Source organism: Canis aureus, chromosome 10 (genome assembly GCF_053574225.1).
Source record: "Canis aureus isolate CA01 chromosome 10, VMU_Caureus_v.1.0, whole genome shotgun sequence".
Lineage (NCBI taxonomy): Eukaryota > Metazoa > Chordata > Mammalia > Carnivora > Canidae > Canis > Canis aureus.
The window spans coordinates 62,622,843-62,640,113 of NC_135620.1; the positions used below are offsets into that span (position 1 = coordinate 62,622,843).

The window sequence follows — 17,271 nt, forward strand, 5'->3', positions numbered from 1 at the left end:
ATATCAAATGGACAAATAATATCCATACAGTGGAACAGCATATTGCAGAGAAATGTATCAATTACTCTGACAGCATCGAAATACATGATTTCTGAAAACCTCATTTCAAAGCTAAGAATCAACTAACAGAATGACAAAATAGTCTGATTCCATTTATAGAAAGTTCTAAAATAGGCAAACCAATGCAATATATTGTTTAGAGATATAGACAAACGTAGTTGAACTTCAACGAAAATGAATGTGATGATGAACACAAAATTCTGGGACCATGGTTGCTTGAGGCAAGGAGGTCGGGGAAGGTGTTGTAGGAAGGAGAATGTGACCTCAAAGGAACATGTAGTGGGCTTCTAAATTACTGACAATATTTGATTTCTTTCTTAGTGGCAGGGTAATAGGCTTTCAATGTATTATTTTTTAAAGTGTACTGACACATCGACTTTTGTATATATAATACGTGTTTCATATTGCCTCTTAAGAAAGGCAACCTTAGTCCCCCTAGTCTAAAATAACCACCCAATTGCTCTATATCACATTAGCCTATTTTAATATTCCAGGTTTATTTGGTTTTGGACTGCTTGCCAGAAATTTAGTATATACAACAGTAGTTTTCAATATACTTTATGTTCTATGCAGTTCAGGGATTATTTCAAACAAAATGTCACATAAGAACATTTATTTCATGTTTTTTTAATGATGTTTAGCGGCTATTTTCTATCACACATCTTAAAAAATATGTGGTGAAATGAACTGGTTTTCAATCTGGCTTTAAACCCTGGATGTGCCACTTAGCAGCAGTGAACCTAAGAAACTTAATTCTCTCGGAACTTCACCTTCCTCACTTGGAAGTAAAGTTGAACTCATAAAGTTTTGAGGATGACTGAAACCTGTGAGTGGGGCAGCCCAGGTGGCTCAGTGGTTTAGTGCTGCCTTTGGCCCAGGACATGATCCTGGAGACCTGGGATTGAGTCCCACGTCGGGCTCCCTGCATGAAGCCTGCTTCTCCCTCTGCCTGTGTCTCTGTCTCTGTCTCTCTGTGTGTGTGTGTGTGTGTGTGTGTGTCTCATGGATAAATAAATAAAATCTTAAAAAAAAAAAAAAGAAAGAAAGAAAGAAACCTGTGAGTGAACAAGAGATTGTCTTAGGCACCTAGTAGCACTTACCAATGTTTTCCCTAAGTTATAGCCATAAATTTTATAGTGATAGTGAATTACAGAGAGTGAGTCACAGATAGTAATCTGTTAAATATTTTCATCTTGGAAATTCTCTCTACCTTTCTGCTGGCTAGATGAAGTTGGTGATGGGGTTTCTATGGATGGCAAAACCACTGGGTAGAAGTCTGGATTCACTATGTATAGAAGAGCTGCCTGCCAACTAGGAAAACCTATTTTAGATTCTTAAGGAACAAGAAATAAAATCTTGTTGTGTCTGAGACATTATCTATTTGGTGTCTATTTGTTACAGAAGTTTAGCTTGTCCTATTTAATATATTCTTGAAAATGTGAATCACATTCAGAAGTACCAGATACAACTAAAGGGGCCAGTACCAGTCCTAAACAAAGTAAGTGAATGACTACTTACCAAATAATGAGATATCCAGCCTCCTTCCCTCCTCAGTCACAGAAAACTTGCAGTAAGGCTTGTAACTCACAGGTGGGAATCTGGAAGTTTCCTCACAGGTTAACTGACTAGGCTTAAGAGAAATTACTTATGGCTGATAATAAATGGGTTTTTTTTCCCCTCAGTGAAATAAAAGAAAACCCTACAGTGAAACTATGTGACAGGCCACACCCATACTCAAAGAGCTTTCAAAAAAAATTTTTTTGTTTCACTGCAAATGCAAAAATAGTTGGGGAAAAACACTAGTACCATGGCAGAAAACAAATCAAATGATAAAAACACAACAAAACTTGAAACAATTCAAGAAGAAACCCACAACAATAACTAAAAAATAAACTACTGTGATTAATGTCCTCCGAGATAAAAATTATGAACCCAGGAAACAAAAAGAGAATATTATTTCTGATTTTTAAAAAAGGGGAGGGGAAGAGAAATAAAGAAATGTTGCTTTGTTTTGTCTTACTTGGTTAAAAAGGATGTCCATCACCCAGAAAACCTTAATCACTCCCTCTGGAATTACAATTTTAAAAAAGACTCCCTCCTCTGAGCAGATAATTTGAGTCCTTGAAGAAGACACAACCAACCAACCACTGGTGGTATCCCTGTAAAAATTTCCTATTCTTGATATGCAGTACTATTTCAACGTGTGCAATAATGTAACTGTTGGGGGCACTTGGGTGGCTCAGGTCATGATCTCAGGGTCCTGGGATCCAATCCCAAGGTGGGCTCCCTGTTCACTGGGGAGCCTATTTCTCCCTCTCCCTCTGCTGCTTCCCTTGCTGGTGCTGTTGATCAAATAAATAAATAAAATCTTTTAAAAAGTAATAATGTGACTATTGCGTAACTGTGACTCTGCTTATGTATTGTGTGATTATGTAATGTAATATACTATAAATTAATGTGACAATTAACTATTTTTAATATACTGTGATAAATAACTTTTTAATATACCTATTATCAATGTGGAAGGAAAGGTTATTTTGGGGAGTAGTCTGTAGGAGACCTAAACCCTCATTTTCCAAGCAACAGATACTATCTATAACTGAGGATATCAAGACACACTAGAAAAAGCCTGTAATGTAGAAAGAGAGAAAAAAAGCATTGGAAAAAACAACTGGAAAATGTTGAAAATAGTCATTCTGGGGACTGATAACCAGGCATAGGGAGGATAAGATCCGAGGTCTGCTGGTATGCTTTTTAAGGCTTACAAAGCTATTTGACTTTTTAATACTTAGTTCTGTACCGATTCCAATGAGCTCCTGAAGAAACACCATTTCAATCACATCAGGAGCCTTATGAGGTCATGGGGGGTGAAATTAGGGACAGGGAGTCCCCACTGAGTTTACATAAGGAAAACCCCATTATTTAAGAGTTTGACGTTTTAAATAATTACTGAAATGGGATGAGCTTTTTAAATCTCTTACCAACATGTTTTAAAGGTGAGTAGAACTTACGTATTGGGAGAACAGTGGCTGAACTCTATTTTGACATCCCAGAATATTACGGAATTATTTAAATTTCAACATACACCCTAAAGTAACAGGCTGGGTGGGCCTCACCGTTTCAGACCATACCTTCCTATAAACTGGCATTGTACTTAAGAATACGCCCTGTATCTAATGTTTGATATGAATGTAAATAGAAAACTATTAAGAAAATAGGGTTGTCGTTGATGTATAAATGAAGAAAACTAAGTGATCTGGCCTTTGAAATGATTACGGTCTTATTTAAAAATGGTATTGTTGGGGATCCCTGGCTGGCTCAGCGGTTCAGCGCCTGCCCCTTCCACCCAGGGCGTGATCCTGGGGTCCGGGGATCGAGTCCCACGTCGGGCTCCCTGCATGGGGCCTGCTTCTCCCTCTGCCTGTGTCTCTGCTTCTCTCTCTCTCTCTGTGTTTCTCATGAATAAATAAATAAAATCTCTAAAAAAAAAACAAATGGCATTGTTGGGGCACCTTGCTGGCTCAGCCGATGGAGCATTCGAGTCTTGATCTCAAAGTTGGGAGTTCGAGCCCCGTGTTGGGTGTAGAGATTACTTAAAAATAAAATATTAAAATAAAAATGGTCCTTCTAAAAAACAAACAAAAAAACAAGGAATCCACTCCAGGAGGAAGAGCGAGGCCCCGGCTTTACACACACCCCCGCCCCCCCCAAGACGACCCGGGCGCGCACTGCGGGCCTCCCCGCGCAGCAGCCCCCCCCCCGCCCCCGCGCAGCAGCCCCGCACCCTCGCCGTCCGCGCACGCGCTCCGAGGAGCCGCGGCAGGTGCGCGCGCACACGAGGCCACGACGCCACGACGCCACGCGCGCAGCCGCCGGCGCGGGAGCCCCCGCCGCGTTCGGACCGTCCCCTCGGCCCCGCTGACACGCGGGGACAGCGGCGGGGCCCCGGGCACGTGCCGCCCGGACGCGCCGGGCCCGCAGGACGCCAGCCTCCGGGGCGGGGCCGCCGCGCCTCCCGCCAGCGGAGCGGAGCGGAGCGGAGGCGGAGCCCGCGGCCCCGAGGCCCGCCCCTGCCGCCTTCGGCCCGCAGCGCCGTCGCCGCTCTTCTCCAGGCGGGTCCGCCGCAACCCGGGGGCTCCGGAGTCCCGGCCGGCTGCCCTTCCCGGCGCTCCAAGCCACGCCATGCTCGTCCTCCGAAGCCGCCTGGCTGCGGCTCTGGCTGCGCGGACGCTCGCGCCTCAGGTACCGGCGGCGGAGACGAGCCCAGGCCGGGCCCCGGGGGCGGGGAGGGGCGTCCGCGGGGAGCTCGCCGTCCCGCGCATGCGCCACCCGGCCTGGGCGCCCGGGCCTGCGGAGCCGCGCATGCGCGCACGGTTCTGGCTCCGAAGTCCGCCCCGGACCCCCCGCGCCGGGCGCGCTGCGGGGCGCGGGTGGAACAGGGTCGCCGGCCGCTGCCGCCTCCCGGCCAATTCGCGAGCAACCGCGGGCAGGACTTTTCTGGCCTGGGTGCCAGGCGGCCCTGAGGACACTTGCTGAGCTCTGGCGGCTGCGTATTTGCCTCGAGGCCCGCTGAGTTCCCCACGTTGTGGCCGGTGCCCGGTACTTGCTGGTCGAGCCTTTAGTATTGATTTGTCCTTAGGCCGCCGCTCCCTCCAGACCGAAGGTGGAGGAGACACAGTCAGCCAGCCGCTGGCCGCAGAACCGGCCTCCCCCGTGTAAACGAAACGTGCACAACTTACAAGGGTTTTGCAGAGAACCCCGGAGAGGCGGCCGGGCGGGGTGCGGGCGCGGGTGCGGAGCGTCCTGCCCTCCCTACCCCCCTGCCCACCGCCTCGCGCGGGCGTGACCAAGCCAGCGGGGCCTGGAACCTCCTGGCAAACCTGATTGCAACAGCCGCACTTAACCTTTGGTGAGAAACGTGCATAAAGGATTTTTGTGATTCAACCTTAACTGCTGGAACCTGACCTATTCTATAAATCTACAGATTTTTTTTTTTTTTTTTTTTTAATATTTAGGCTTGCACTTCTTTCTGATCACCAGGGGTTAGCCTATTCTGGAGACTAAGTTTCTGGCGAAGACTAGAGAACCGATGATGGCCCATTCACGCAGGAGGAGCAAAACAGTCAGTCTAGTGGGGCAGGGCCAAGAGTTATTCCTTACAAATATACTCTGCACTGACTTTATTAAATGTCAGCCAGATGTTCCGTTATAAGTGAATTGAAAGTCCATGCTGTGGAAAATGAGCCCTTATTTGGATATCAGGGAGCCTAGAACACTCATGAAACCTTCTCCAGAATAATTGTAGTTTCTGCCCTTAACAAAAATCACCTCCCCCTAAACACACACACTTATCTCACTGCTGTTAACTTTTCCATGAACTTTTCCTCATACTGTTTTTTCTTTGAAAGATAATAAAACTACATGCCTGTGACCACAAATTTGTTTCCAAATACCAACACCCTGAAAAACGACTTAAAAGCAATTGTTATAAATACTAGGCTGTTCCGTTTTCAGATCTATTTTGTTTATAATACTTTTTAAACTGTAATACTAGGCAGTTGTTTATTTGCATAACATTCTCTTGTTAAAATTTGGTTAAAGTGACGCAAAAAGCAGGTCCAGCAAAAATAGAAATATCCGCAATAGTTTTTGGAGGGAATACTTGCTTTCCAAATAAGCTTAGACTCTTGGGCGATAGGAATATAACTCAGTGGACATGAATGGAATGAACTCAAATATATAATTGTGAAATTATACACAAATGAAATACATAGACAAATTGTGTGTTTTGACCTAAATTATGTATAAGGAAGCCTACTGGTTTCATTTCATCTACCACGTAGTCATATAAGCCCAAAATTTGTTCATAGCTTTGTATCAAGACTTTTAATAAATAATTCTGATTAATAAATCTCATGAAACTTAAATAAATAAGCTTCATGAAACGGGCACATGGTAACCAAACCTACAGTAAGAAGAATTTGTAAGTGAAAATGCCATAGGACTGTGTGGGTGTGAATGTATACACATGCACACATACATATACATACACAGAGGATAATTTCTGGCAAGACATTTCCTACCTAAAGGTAAATTCATTCAGACTTGGGGGACTAAATTAGAAGAAAAATTTATATAGGTAGCATACAACAAAAACAAATGGTTCTTAAGGGGTATTTTCATCAATCCGGTATAATTGGATGGATTAAATGCCCTACTTCACGCTGCATCTGTAATTAAGCCTAATAATGATCTGTAATTAAGCCTAATAATGATTCAGACAATTGTAACTTGATTTTTCCTTTATAGCATTCATACAGTCCACTACTATGTTATATTGCAGTTGGATGAGATTATAGCTTTCTTTAGCGTAAGTTACACTCCATTCCTATTTTTTACCAGTGATCTACTTCATTGGATTTGGGAAATAACTTTGACCTGAACAGACATTTTTATTTTTAGGAAAAACCTAAAAAGTTTTTTGCTAGTAAACACATTTCCATTCTGCTGGCCAAAACACTTGCATATTTTATAGAGTTCCCTTAAATGCATAACTGTAACAGAGATAGTACTGACTAAAAATAGAATATTGGCTAAATAAGGGAAGACTCTGCAAGTTTACTAGAATCCTAATTATAGTTCTTGTGTAAAGAACTCTTATTAACACCCCAGTCTCTTCTTATGATTAAATTTCATGAAAAAGTGGCTAACAATGGATCCCTGCTAAGAAACAGTAACCATATATTCAGCATACTTAAGATTAGTTATCTTTGTTGACATTTTCTCTAAATTAATGTCTAAGGAGAGATCACAAAAAAAGTACAAACATGGATTATGATTCTAATGTGTCCCTTATTTCTAGATTCAGATTTGGTTGTAACAGTATAATAAACCCTACCTTCCCAAAATATTTAAATTCGCCTTCTCTCTCTTCAGTTGTGCTCATCTTTTGCTACGGGCCCCAGACAATATGATGGAACATTCTATGAATTTCGTACTTATTGCCTTAAGCCCTCAAAGATGAATGAGTTTCTGGAAAACGTTAAGAAGAACATCCATCTTCGGACAGCTCAATCTGAACTGGTTGGATTCTGGAGTGTAGAATTTGGAGGCCAAATGAATAAAGTATTTCATATTTGGAAGTATGGTATGATTTTTCCAGCTTAAGGGTGATTTTCATTGTGTTAAATGTTACTTAATGCTTAGCTCCTGGATCTAGATTTGTATAAATACTCACAGGTTAAATTAAACTTTTAAAAAGGGGAATAACAACAAAAACTGAATTCACTGATTCCTCCTCCCAGTAGTACACCTTTAACAACCCTTTGCCTAAATCTTTATGTTACCATAAATGGGAAAGTGTAGCATCTCATCTCTCAAATCATAAAATTGTGAGCTAGACTTTAATTCTCAGAAAAATTATACAATGGCTTGTCATAAAGCTGATTTATGAAAAACTTAAAGCAGAGATTGCAAGAGCCCAAGTAGGTTAAGATCATAAAGGAAGGGAGAGTTATTGTTTCTTATTGTTGAAGCTATGGCTGTATATCAGGATTTTAGTAGAAAGAATTCAAATATGTAGGCGCTTTAGAATAACGGAGGTTGGTGGGGATGATAGTTAACTTCTAGGCCTCACCCAATTCTGAGTTTTAATAATTTGTAATGTTGAGAAAGCCATTTTTGTGTCATTTGTGCATTCCAGGGTTTCAGGGAATTCACTGACATTGTGCTATTCTGGGGAAGTAAAGGCAGTCAGAATGTTCCCCATATGGAAGTTGATTTACCCCTGGTTTAATAGTCAAAGAAGAACAGGCTACAGGAATCCCCAGGGTGTTTGTTACTCCAATGTCTAATCTTTGTGAGGTCCACATCAGGACTTGATGAAATCCAAAGAATTTTGATACCTTTGTTTAGTGTTTGATCATCATTGTCCAAAGTAATAGTCATAAAGTACTTTAATATGAAAAGTGTTCATTCTGTATTTAACATGGCCCTAGTTTAGGGGTTTTCCCTATTGTGATAGAATAAAACCCCGTTAAAACACAATTTATGCTTTAATGTGCTACCAGTGGACTCATTCCCATTAAAAAAAAAATTGCTGGTAAAGTCCTGATATAACTCACTTAAGCTCTAAGATCCCTAACATAAACCACAGAAAACTCCTTTACCTTTAGTCTTAATGAGACCCTAAGACTAAATACAGTACTAGGCCTAAATGTTTAGTAAATGTTTGAGTAACAAATATAAGAGAAATAAATACTGGGAAAAAGAATGGTGATAGTAAGAAAGAGAATCACTATTTCTTTGGAAGCTGTTCAAAGAAGAGGCTTAAAAAGCACATCTTCCTTTCATTTATGTTAAGTTTAATTCAGTGTGTGCCATGACCTGATCACTCACCACCACCACCACCAAAGAAAAATAGTCTTTCTCTAAATGGGCACTATAATTTAAATTCCCCAAATAATAAGAATAATTAATACATATTAAGTGCTAATCAGGTGCCAAACACTGTTCAAAGCTCCTATCATATACTAATTCATTTCATCTTCACAACAACCCTGGAGGGAGATACTATCACTATCCCCATTTCACAGAGTAAGAAACAGGCACAGAAAAATTAAATAACACACTAAGTCACACAACTACCTACTAAGTGGTAGAGCCTATAAACCCCCACTACATGACGTTATCATTAGTTCTTTAAATTTCTACTCCCCTTTTAGACCATGGAAAGCTTAAGGACAAATGTCACATCTATATTGATATCTTCAGTGATATAACACCACCTTTATGTAGCCTCACTGGACATTTGCTGAATCAAATGAAATCCAAAAAAGGTATAGACGATTTTAATTAAGTTTTTATTTTTCTTACTCCTTTTCTTCCCATAGATAATTTTGCTCATCGGACTGAAGTTCGGAAAGCAGTGGCCAAAAATAAGGAATGGCAACAACAATGTGTCATTCCAAATCTGGCTCTCATAGATGAACAAGAGACTGAGATTACTTACTTGGTGCCATGGTGCAAGTTAGAAAAGCCTACAAAAGAAGGTAGTCCTTCCTTCTTTGAATTTTGTTGGAGAAAATACTAAAGATTTCAAGCTATAAAAACTTAACTTCCAGGGGTGCCTAAGTGGCTTAGTCAGCTGAGTGTCCAACTCTGGATCTCACTTCAGGTCTTGATCCCAGGTTGTGAGATTGGGCGCATGTTGGGCTCCACCCTGGGGATAGCACCTACTTAAAAAACTGAACTTCCCTAGGGAAAAATAGTCCTGTGTCTTATGTAGGAATATATTATCAATGGATTTTAGATTTTTGCTTATTAAAACAATGAGCATTGAATGATGACATTTTATTTCCAATTTGGGAAAGCTCTGAAAATTGAGGCATATATATAAAAAGTTGATATAAGGAGTAAAGATTGAAAAGTTGGGGGTTGGAACAGAGAAACAAGTATAGCTGTGTGAAAGATAATGTATGAAATTTTGTCATAGTTTGGTATTTTTCAGACACAAATTACAGTTAATTTTAACACATTACGGATATTTTTGCCTGTAAAACTGTTTAAGGGGAATGCATTAAACTGTTAAGCTGTATTACTATAGTTTAACATTTTTTTTTCCTTTTATTTCTTATTTTGAAAATGATTACTAAAGAGTTGTCTTCTTCCTGATTTTATTTTCTTGCTCATTTAAGGAAACATTTACCTTAACATAGTTTTAAACAAAAGTCAGATTTTTTTAGAAGTATTAACTAATTTAAATGTTCTTTTATTTCCCCCATTTTCCTAAGTTTGTAGTGTATCTTAGAGTACAAGGGATTTTAAAGTCTTGTTTGGGTCCTTACCCACCTAGACCTCTCCATAGTCCTGGGATAGATCCCTGCAATACCTGCATCAGGCTCTGCTCGGTGGGGAGTGTACTTCTCCCTCTCCCTCTGCTACTTCCCCTCCACCCCCACAGGGTGGTGCTGTCTCAAATAAAATCTTAAGATGATAGATTAGATATAGATAGATAGATAGATAGATAGATAGATAGATAGATAGATAGATAGATAGATGTGCAGATTCAGGCAGCTCAAAAACCCTAGTCCTACTATAAATCCTCTACTTGTTTTGTTGACAGATTTATAGATGAAAGATATTTCAGATAATAGCTTAATATATCTTCCCTTTTTTTTTGTTCTGTATAAGCTTAACAGCTGATCCTTAAACTTGGACTTCCTAAATGTGAAAGTGAGGAAGACTAATACTATAATCCATAAGTATGTCCACATAAACATATACATGTGTATGATCCTCCAGATTTGTGTATGTGGATTAGCCTTCTAGTGGAACCAGACTAACCTGATTAGAAATTTCTTGAATATCTTTTGTAAAATAATTATTTTTCTTCCCACTCTAGGAGTCTATGAACTGGTTATTTTTCAGTTGAAGCCAGGTGGGCCAGCTCTGTGGGGTGATGCATTTAAAAGGGCAATTAATGCCCACGTGGATCTAGGCTACTCAAAACTGGTTGGAGTGTTCCACACAGAATATGGAGCACTCAACAGAGGTATAGTTGTCCATTTCTTCTATGAAATTGCAAAGTATATTGCTGATCTCTTAAGTTTCTTGGGTCAGTTTTTCTCTTTTTTTCATTATGGCATATATTTAAAATTTTATTGCCAAATTTTTAGGGTTTCTTTTTCTTTTGTAAGGGTTGAAAAAACTTGTTTTAAATATTATTTGTTTGGAATGTTAACACCTCATGAAGTTTTTTTCAAATGTTGAAATGTCATGTCTTCTATGATACATCAAAGTGATAAAAAACTGCAAAGAGCTTCAAGAAAATATCTGTTCTTTCATCTTTTATTTCTTCTAAATATACCTTTATCAACCTTTTAAAATAAGTTCTTGGAATAGAGAGATTGTCTTGAATAAAAAAGTAGTACATGTTTTTACACATACTAAATAGATGGACATGCCCTAAGAGAGGGAAACATTTCTCTCTACTTAGAGGTAGTACTGTTAACATTTTGGTCTTCATATGTCATTCATATATACTTGTGTATGCACATACATACTCATATATGTATGAGTGACATAGGAATAAGAAGACTAAAATGTTATTTGATATATATACATGCTAGAAATAATGCATATACATGATTAATAATGACCTCCTAACACTTCAGTGTGGGCATACACAGCATACAGGTAAATATATGTACCTGAATTTATTTATTTATTTACCTTTAAAGTTTATTTATTTAAGTAATCTCTACACCCAATGTGGGGCTTAAATTCATGATCCTGAAATCAAGAGTTGCATGCTCCACCAGCTGGGCTAGGCAGGTGCCCCTTGATTTTATTTTTAAAACATCTATTTAAGGCATTTAACTTTTTTTTTTTTTTAATTTATTTATTTACCATACTCACAGAGAGAGAGAGAGAGAGAGAGAGGCAGAGACACAGGCAGAGGGAGAAGCAGGCTCCATGCACCGGGAGCCCGACGTGGGATTCGATCCCGGGTCTCCAGGATCGCGCCCTGGGCCAGAGGCAGGCGCCAAACCGCTGCGCCACCCAGCGATCCCGGCATTTAACTTTTAAAGTTGAAAGTTAGTGCAGTCAGAATTTTAGGGAGTTTTTTATGGCAAACTCTTAAAAAATGTATGTAAAGTTCATCTAGAAAGATAAATGACTAAGAATAGCTAATAAAATACTTGGAAGACTCATTATATCCATTTGCCTCCTTAACTTCCTTATTCAATGTCCAAAGGACATCTCAGACTTAATACATTGAAAGCTGAGTTTCTGATCTTTACCCAGAAACTTAACTTCTAGCACTATATCCTAGGAAAATGATCAGAATATATAGAAGATGATATTTTAAAAGTTGGAAAATATATGAAGAGATTATGAAAATTATTAGATATCTATCTCCCACTATATACTAAACTAGAATTCAAATGGATTATAGATTTCAGTGTAGAAAAAAAGAAATCATAGAATTACTAAAACATAAATGTATTTAATACTATGGATGAGAACTATATTTCTAAGCCAAAAAACAAATGAAGAAATAATCAAGGGGAAAAAAAAATCAATTGATGATTTTACTTTAAAAGGCTCAATCTATTTGTATGCCCTAAAACACCATAAATGAAATTCAAAAGCAAAAAGAAAAATGAAGGGTTTTGCAAAAGTTGATATACAAGGGCAGCCTGGGTGGCTCAGCAGTTTGGCGCTGCCTTCGGCCCAGGGTGTGATCCTGGAGACCCAGGATCAAGTCCTGCATCGGGCTCCCTGCATGGAACGTGCTTCTCCCTCTGCCTATGTCTCTGCCTCTCTCTCTCTCTCTCTCTCTCTCTCTCTCTCGTCTCTCATGAATAAATAAATAAAATCTTTTTTAAAAAAGTTGATATACAAATGATTACTAAATATGTATATTAAAGAAGATACACATATTTTTAAAAGATTTTATTAATTTATTCATGAGAGACAGAGAGAGAGAGAGAGAGAGAGGCAGGGACACAGGCAGAGGGAGAGGGAGAAGCAGGCTCCATGCGGGAAGCCTGATGTGGGACTCCATCCAGGACTCCAGGATCACGCCCTGGGCCAAAAGCAGGCGCCAAACTGCTGAGCCACCCAGGGATCCCCAAGAAGATACATGTTAAGACAATAATGAGATACCATTTTTACTTAATAAAGACATACCTATATAGATATCGTATTTGATAGGTTGGAAAAAATAAGTACTCATATACTGTTGTATAGGGTTCATACTGTCTTAATCTTTTCCCTCCATAAAATTTGACAATAGAATAAAGTAACCTTTAATTTTTTAATTATTTTTGCCAATATTCTAGGAAATACGCATAGGTATGTCATGTGTTAGATTACATAGGAAAGAAGTTTGAAAGGATGTAAATGATATTATTGATATTAGTGTTTATTACGTGTATTTTTTATAATGGATGTCTATAACTTTTATAAGAAAACTGCTGAAAACGTGTGCACATTTTTTAATCTTAAATTAATTTCCAGCATAGAAGGAGAATAGTAATATGCTGAGTAATTAGGACCTAATTTCTGGAGGTCAGTGTATAATATGTACACTTATATATAGAAGTAGAATCAAATACTTTTTTCTCTCAGTATAAATTTTAGGAGTTCATATTGAGGAAATAAACATATCCAAACTGCCTGGACTTAAATCCCAACTCCACAACTATCTTTGTGATTTCACATGAGTTAGTTCACCTTATGGTGCCTTACTCATTGATAAAATAGTGATATAATACCCTAAGATTATTATAAAAATTAAAAGACTTAATATAAGCAAAACTCTTAGAACCAGGCCTGGCATATAGTAAATGCCCAAAAAAGGTTAGTAGTTGTTGTCTTGGGCACCGTTGTTATTATTATAGCTACACATGTAGCTGTGATTCTAAGGAGGTTTATGTCAGCATTGTTTACAGTAAGGGAACATTGGAAACAATGTGGTATGATCCTATGTATATATGTATTTAATATACTTATAATACACAAATATACATACATGCCATATAGGTCCTGTACCTTATATAGAATATGTAGTATGTGTATATAAATATATAAACATATAAAAATACACATGTATGTACATAAATATGGAAAGAGATACACCAAAATAGTAGAAAAGTGGTTATTTTAGAGCAGTAAGATTAGAAATGATTTCTGCTTTATTTTTGTTCATCTGCATTTTCCAAAATTTATACAGCTAACGTATATTACATTTAATTATAAAAAAATTATTTCAGTACTTTGTAGAAATACTGAAATACTTTGAATATAAGTAATCAACAATAAAGGATGAGAATAAAAAGTTGTCACAGGAGGAATTCACATAGTCATTAAAATTAAGGTTACTGCCATGGAAAATACGCATTGTTGATTTTTAAAAATACTAAGCATAATAGTAAAACCCTCATCTGATTTTAGTCATTTTTTTAAAGGAAATGCCCTAAATATGAATAGAGATTTTCTCTGGGTGGTTAAAACTATGCTACTTTTAACTTTCTTCTCCTTTGTATCACCCACATTTTCAGTAGTGAACATTTTTTTAATAATTTTGCTTTTTTAAAAATAAAGTAAAACATAGTAGGAAGTCATAAAACTTGGATCTAGCCTCAATCTTGTCTTTAGCGGTGTTATTTACTTTTTCTTTCCAGCCTTCTGTTTCTTCATCTATAAACCAGTTTAATTTATAAATTTCTTTCTCAAATCTCTTGACCCCCTCTGAAATCTTGTTATTAATATACTTAATTTTACCTTTTTGACACTCACTATTTTGATTTAAAGAATAAGACATAATATTTCTGATTAGTTTTTCTGTGTTTCTTACTTGTAGTAATGCCATAGTCTTTAGAATCTATTTTTGGTTTATTTCTGCAGTTCATGTTCTTTGGTGGAATGAGAGTGCAGATAGTCGTGCAGCTGGGAGACATCAGTCTCATGAGGATCCCAGGGTTGTGGCAGCCGGTAAGCTATTTCCCTGGGCATGAAGTATTTGTACAACAAATTTGATGCTGTCAATAACTTTATATGCCTTCTTATGAAATGTGTTTTTTCCAGTTCGAGAGAGTGTCAATTACCTCGTGTCTCAGCAGAATATGCTTCTGATTCCTACATCATTTTCACCTTTGAAATAGTTTTCCACTGAAATATGAAGCATTACATTAACTGCTTTAAGATGTGCCTGGTACTGGTGCTTAAATTCTCCTAAGAGATTCTCACTTGTATTTGAAGAAGGTGGTAAGTTAATTTGCTGTGTCTCTGCACTTCTAAAGCCACCTCTATTCTTCCTTCCTCTGCTCCTTTCCACCTCAGGAGATAGTTCTATTCATTTTCCCCTTGGCATTGCAGTGTCTGTTACACATCAGCAATAGTTGCTTCTGCTTGATGATCTTAATTTTTCATTTTTTCAGAATACTTCTTGTACTGTTTGACAACCCTCTGCTTTTTATAGCATTTTCTTATAGTCAAATGATCATTTTAGATTTTGTACCTGATGTTTTAAAAATCATTTGTATATAATGTCTATCCTGAGATGTAAATTTTTTTTTTTTTTTTTTTTTTTGCCCAGTAAAGTTAATTTTGTGATCACATGGGATTCCTAAGAATCTAAGTTCAAATATATTTCTTTGGCAAAGTACAGTGTCACCTGTGTCTGTATTAATTATGGTTTTCACATTACTTATGAGTCACGCTAACTTGGAAAATAATGTAATTAGGTCTCAGTGTTAAAAACTTCAGAAGACTTGTTTTATGTGCTGAAATGCGTTCATATATAGTTAATTTTTGTTCATTTTGGATCACTAACAAAAATACTTGAAATAGCTATTTGTTTTAAAGAGATCTTTATGGTTACCAGGATGGTTGCCTGAATAAAAGCCTACATACCTGTTCTGCAGGGGGTTTTTATTTGTACTTTATAATTGAACTATCTTCTCTAGAGCTTTTACTGTGTTGCTATTGGGGAGTAATACAGTAGCAATTTAACAGCTTTATTGTAAATGTAAGTTAGATCAAGAAGATAATGTAATAATAATCCCAGAAAGAAAGTTTTCAGTACCACCACACACAGGCTAGGGTTTCTCTTCGCCTTTAATTTCCATTTTAGTTGAGTCAGTCTGTCTTCTAAAGCTAGGTTTGGTACTTCCAAGCTCTCTTGATAGTCTATATTTAGAGCTATATTATTTTGTTTTTAAAACATATTGTGAGTATAAAATAATAAATCATGAATTAGCTGTCTTAAAGGAAACTTGGAAAACAAAGTACAGTGTAAGACTCCAGACAGAACAATCAGAGAAGGACAAACATTATATGGTCTCATTCATTTGGGGAATATAAAAAATAGTGAAAGGGAATAAAGGGGAAAGGAGAAAAAATGAGTGGGAAATATCAGAAAGGGAGACCAGAACATGAGAGGCTCCTAACTCTGGGAAATGAATTAGGGGTGGTGGAAGAGGAGGTGGGCGGGGGGTGGGGGTGACTGGGTGACGGGCACTGAGGGGGGCACTTGATGGGATGAGCACTAGGTGTTATTCTATATGTTGGCAAATTGATCACCAATAAAAAATAAATTTATAAATTTATATAAAAAAAAAAAAGACTCCAGACAGAAGAAATGTCTAAAGGATTAAAAAAAAAAACCTGAAAGGTGAGGTGGTATTCAGGTGCAGCCTATGCTATTAACAGATAAGAATCCAAATTAAAACTTTGTGATTGCAGCTATTTTCATGTTTTCTGCTTCGCTTTAAAGCAGAGCTCTCAGTAGAGTTAACGTATATTCTCCATCTTGACCTGTTACTCTTCCCTCAACCTGATCCTTGTCCGTCTACTGAAATGACTCTTTTCAAGGTCACCAAGGACCTCTCTTATGAAACTCAGTCATTTTCTCTGCCTTTACCTTGCTTATCTTCTCAGCAGTGTTGGACACAACTGACCACATTTGCCTTCCTGAAACACTTGATTCTGAGCTTCAGTATGTGGCATCATATTCAGATTTTTCTTCTCACTGACTCGTTCCTCTCTTCCCTTTCCTGGCTTCTGTTCTAAATGTGGGTCAGCTCTCAGGGCTCAGGAATATTCTGTCTTCATTCTCTCTAGGTCAGGGCCATTTAGTCCCAAGGCCTAAGTTCCATATTTGTGCTGATGACTCATACGTTCTTCTTTCCTGTCATTGTTCCTGAGCACCAGACTGAGATATCAGCAGCCCTTTTAATACAATCATCTGCCTAGTTTGGGTCACAGACTAGAAGTCACCTTGATGGCTCTCTTCCCTCAACCCCTACATGGAGCAGTGCCCATTAGCTGTCTCTAACAGAGATCCTGAACGTTACTGTTTTGCTATGTCTTGCTACACCATTGCCCAATCCACTAACATCTCTTAACCTTCCTACTGTCCCTTTCCCCATACAGCCAGCATTCCCTTATTTTTTAGATTTGAGAGACCATGAGCTCTCAGAGGGAGGGGCAGAAGGAGAAGCAGACTGCCCATTGAACAGGACGCCCACACACACAACATGGGGCTCCATCCCAGGACCCTGAGATCATGACCTAAGCCGAAGGCAGACGCTTAACTGACTGCACCACCCAGGTGCCCCGCCAGCATTCTTTCTGAAACAGTGATTACATCAAACCACTACCTTGTTTAAAACTTTCCAGTGGCTCCTCATTGCACTAACA

General features: G+C 38.5%; 1 protein-coding gene, 1 long non-coding RNA gene and 1 pseudogene across 3 annotated transcripts in view; 2 read left to right on the top strand and 1 right to left on the bottom strand.

Moving 5' to 3' along the window:
- The window catches only part of LOC144322575 (uncharacterized), a 4,903-nt gene extending 3,146 nt beyond the window's left edge, over nt 1–1,757 (top strand). The window contains exon 2 of the long non-coding RNA XR_013388187.1: nt 1,286–1,757. This is a non-coding gene — a long non-coding RNA (uncharacterized LOC144322575). The remainder of the gene's footprint in view (nt 1–1,285) is intronic.
- The window catches only part of LOC144322573 (protein BTG4 pseudogene), a 27,070-nt pseudogene extending 24,576 nt beyond the window's left edge, over nt 1–2,494 (bottom strand). The window contains exon 1 of the transcript XR_013388185.1: nt 1,579–2,494. The product of XR_013388185.1 is annotated as a protein BTG4 pseudogene (transcript). The remainder of the gene's footprint in view (nt 1–1,578) is intronic.
- A 1,618-nt stretch (nt 2,495–4,112) lies between these two features.
- LOC144322579 (protein NipSnap homolog 3A-like) lies at nt 4,113–15,489 on the top strand. Its single transcript, XM_077912769.1, has 6 exons — nt 4,113–4,302; nt 6,997–7,207; nt 8,952–9,110; nt 10,463–10,612; nt 14,476–14,562; nt 14,656–15,489. Exons 1-6 carry the CDS (start codon nt 4,243–4,245, stop codon nt 14,730–14,732), a joined length of 744 nt encoding a protein of 247 aa, XP_077768895.1. The 5' UTR covers nt 4,113–4,242; the 3' UTR covers nt 14,733–15,489.
- The last annotated feature ends 1,782 nt before the right edge of the window (nt 15,490–17,271 follow it).

What these genes read in the sequence shown, in the direction of transcription:
- LOC144322579 (XM_077912769.1), top strand. Translation starts at nt 4,243, where the DNA reads ATGCTCGTCCTCCGAAGCCGCCTGGCTGCGGCTCTGGCTGCGCGGACG. An exon ending in ATTTCATATTTGGAAGTATG is followed by an intron (nt 7,208 to 8,951) that starts GTATGATTTTTC and finishes TTCTTCCCATAG; the next exon opens with ATAATTTTGCTCATCGGACT. An exon ending in TCCCAGGGTTGTGGCAGCCG is followed by an intron (nt 14,563 to 14,655) that starts GTAAGCTATTTC and finishes TGTTTTTTCCAG; the next exon opens with TTCGAGAGAGTGTCAATTAC.